At 52.2% G+C, this 2,101-nt stretch overlaps 1 protein-coding gene across 1 annotated transcript; it reads right to left on the bottom strand.

Moving 5' to 3' along the window:
- Positions 1 to 243: 243 nt before the first annotated feature.
- LOC107294076 (GTPase IMAP family member 7-like) lies at positions 244 to 1,528 on the bottom strand. Its single transcript, XM_015823282.1, has 2 exons — positions 1,489 to 1,528; positions 244 to 899 (listed from the first exon to the last, which is right to left on the bottom strand). Exons 1-2 carry the CDS (start codon positions 1,505 to 1,507, stop codon positions 244 to 246), a joined length of 675 nt encoding a protein of 224 aa, XP_015678768.1. The 5' UTR covers positions 1,508 to 1,528.
- Positions 1,529 to 2,101: the final 573 nt, after the last annotated feature.

The raw sequence follows: 2,101 nt of genomic DNA, 5'->3' as shown, positions 1-2,101 counted from the left end.
CCAGTTATGTGGAGAGACATTTTTCCGCGGACTGGAGAGTACGTGGTTTTGTATGCTGCCTGCATCCCACCGATGGGGCTTTGCTTGTTTTTTTTGCAGACCGGTTGCTGGCATGCCCCGGTCTGGTACCGGTCCACAGACCGGGAGTTGGGGACCATTGCATTAGAGAAAAGACCATCAGGAGAAGCCATATATCTCTTTGAAGTCGTTTATGTCTGCCTTCGGCATGTCTTCCAGTGTCCGTTAGAGAAGAGAACACCAGGGGACATTTCTCCCTTTATACTGCTCTTCGTCTTTCTTCATCATGGCCTCCGAGTAATAATTTGCACCTTTGTTCTTCTGCACCAGCTCATCAATCATGGTCATCAATTTGGCCATCTGTTTCTCCTGTTCTTCGCCTTTGGCCTTGTTGTTGAAAGCCAGGTAGCGGTTCCCACACTGGGCCATCTGTACCTGAAGCGCCCGGTCTCCCTTGGAGAGGAAGTCCTCCAAGGATTGCCCTTCCAGGTCATCTTTCCGGGTGAACAAGGTGATCATGTAATTCTTGGCGTTCAAGCTGAAGATCTCAGTGATCAGCTTGGCCACATCTTTCTCCTCCTGGGAGAAACGGCCTGGACGCATCACCTGCAGAATGACGTGCGGGCCCGGGACGCACATGCTCACGCACTTCTTCACTTCAGCAGCCGTTACCCATGTGGGGACCTTGGTGTCGAAAAAGCCCGGCGTGTCGACCACCACAATCTTCCGGCCTTTCGACCAGGTCTCCTCTTTCTGGCAAGTCAGCGTTACCGACTTAGAGGACATCCCAAACTCAAAGATGTCGGCTCCTAGGATGGTGTTTCCCGTCGCGCTTTTCCCGTTGCCGGTTTTGCCCACCAGGACGATCCTCCGTTCGGGCCCTGCAACACAAAGGGGAGAGGAGACACAAAAGGGGATCCGGTCATCAGCGTACAGCCATCATCCCTGTGCTGGACCAACCAATTAGCTGAGAACTGTGTGTTAGAATGTTTGGCATTTCAAGGGTTAAGCGCTGTCTCCTTAAGAGATGGCTTATGAGTAATGTAGTTTAGCTGTTCAATGAACCCTATAATTATCCAGTTAAGTGGGAGGAGTTTCAAAGTTATGGCAGGACATCCTGTTACGTGTCTGGGTAAAGGCATGTCTTTGTGTAAAACCAGCATGGGGATGCACGGAGGGATATGGTCTACAACCACGCTAAAGCTGATATGAAGGAATGACTGTTTTTGCCTACGTAAAATGGACAAGTGTACACATCCGGACGCATCTCCAGAAAGTCAGTTCTGCTAAGAATTCCTTGGAATACATATTTGTTTTACGACCATTTTCTCGTTGAGTTTATGCCGTCTGGACCGAACTACAAAGCATCTTAGTTCGGGTTCCGGAACAATCACAGCCTGTCCCTCCACCCAGGACAGTGACACCCCCCCCCATTTCCACTCCACCCCCGGGAGGGGGGCAAGATCTTACCTTTGATGCTTCCAGCCATTTCCAAAAGATTCCCGCGGGAGAAATCTCAAGGTTTCTGCAGGAAAAGAGAAACGGGCTCAGCCAAAGGAGAGACGGGCCTTGCTCAGAAGTTGACAGGAACTCTTCTCCCCCCCCCCCGGAAGATACAGCCAGGAATTGGAGGGGGGGTTAAAACAGGCCCCCCCACCTCCCCACTGACATTGAGGAAGAGTCATCCTGATCCCTCTCCCCCCCACACCCACCTTGTGGCTTCGGAAAAGGTGGGCATTGGTCCCCAAAGGGGATGCTTCAGCCAATCCCGCTGCAGTTCCAGCCCGCCTCAACCAATCAATCAGAATAAAGCTGGAAGGGACCTCGGAGGTCTTCTAGTCCAACCCCCTGCTCAAGCAGGAGACCCTTGCAGAATCATAGGACAGAGTTGGAAGGGACCTCGGAGGTCATCTAGTCCAACTCCCTGCTCAAGCAGGAGACCCTTGCAGAATCATAGAAGGACAGAGTAGGAAGGGACCTCGGAGGTCATCTAGTCCAACCCCCTGCTCAGAGAGGAGACCCTGACAGAATCATAGCGTAACAGAGTTGGAGGGGACCTTGGAGGCCTTCTAGTCCAGCCCCC

This window comes from Protobothrops mucrosquamatus, unplaced genomic scaffold, assembly GCF_001527695.2.
Source record: "Protobothrops mucrosquamatus isolate PMUCROS unplaced genomic scaffold, P.Mucros_1.0 scaffold1823, whole genome shotgun sequence".
NCBI classification, from domain to species: Eukaryota; Metazoa; Chordata; class Lepidosauria; order Squamata; family Viperidae; genus Protobothrops; species Protobothrops mucrosquamatus.
The sequence above is the reverse complement of the archived record's forward strand: the minus strand, read 5'-3'. Positions and strand labels throughout refer to the sequence as shown.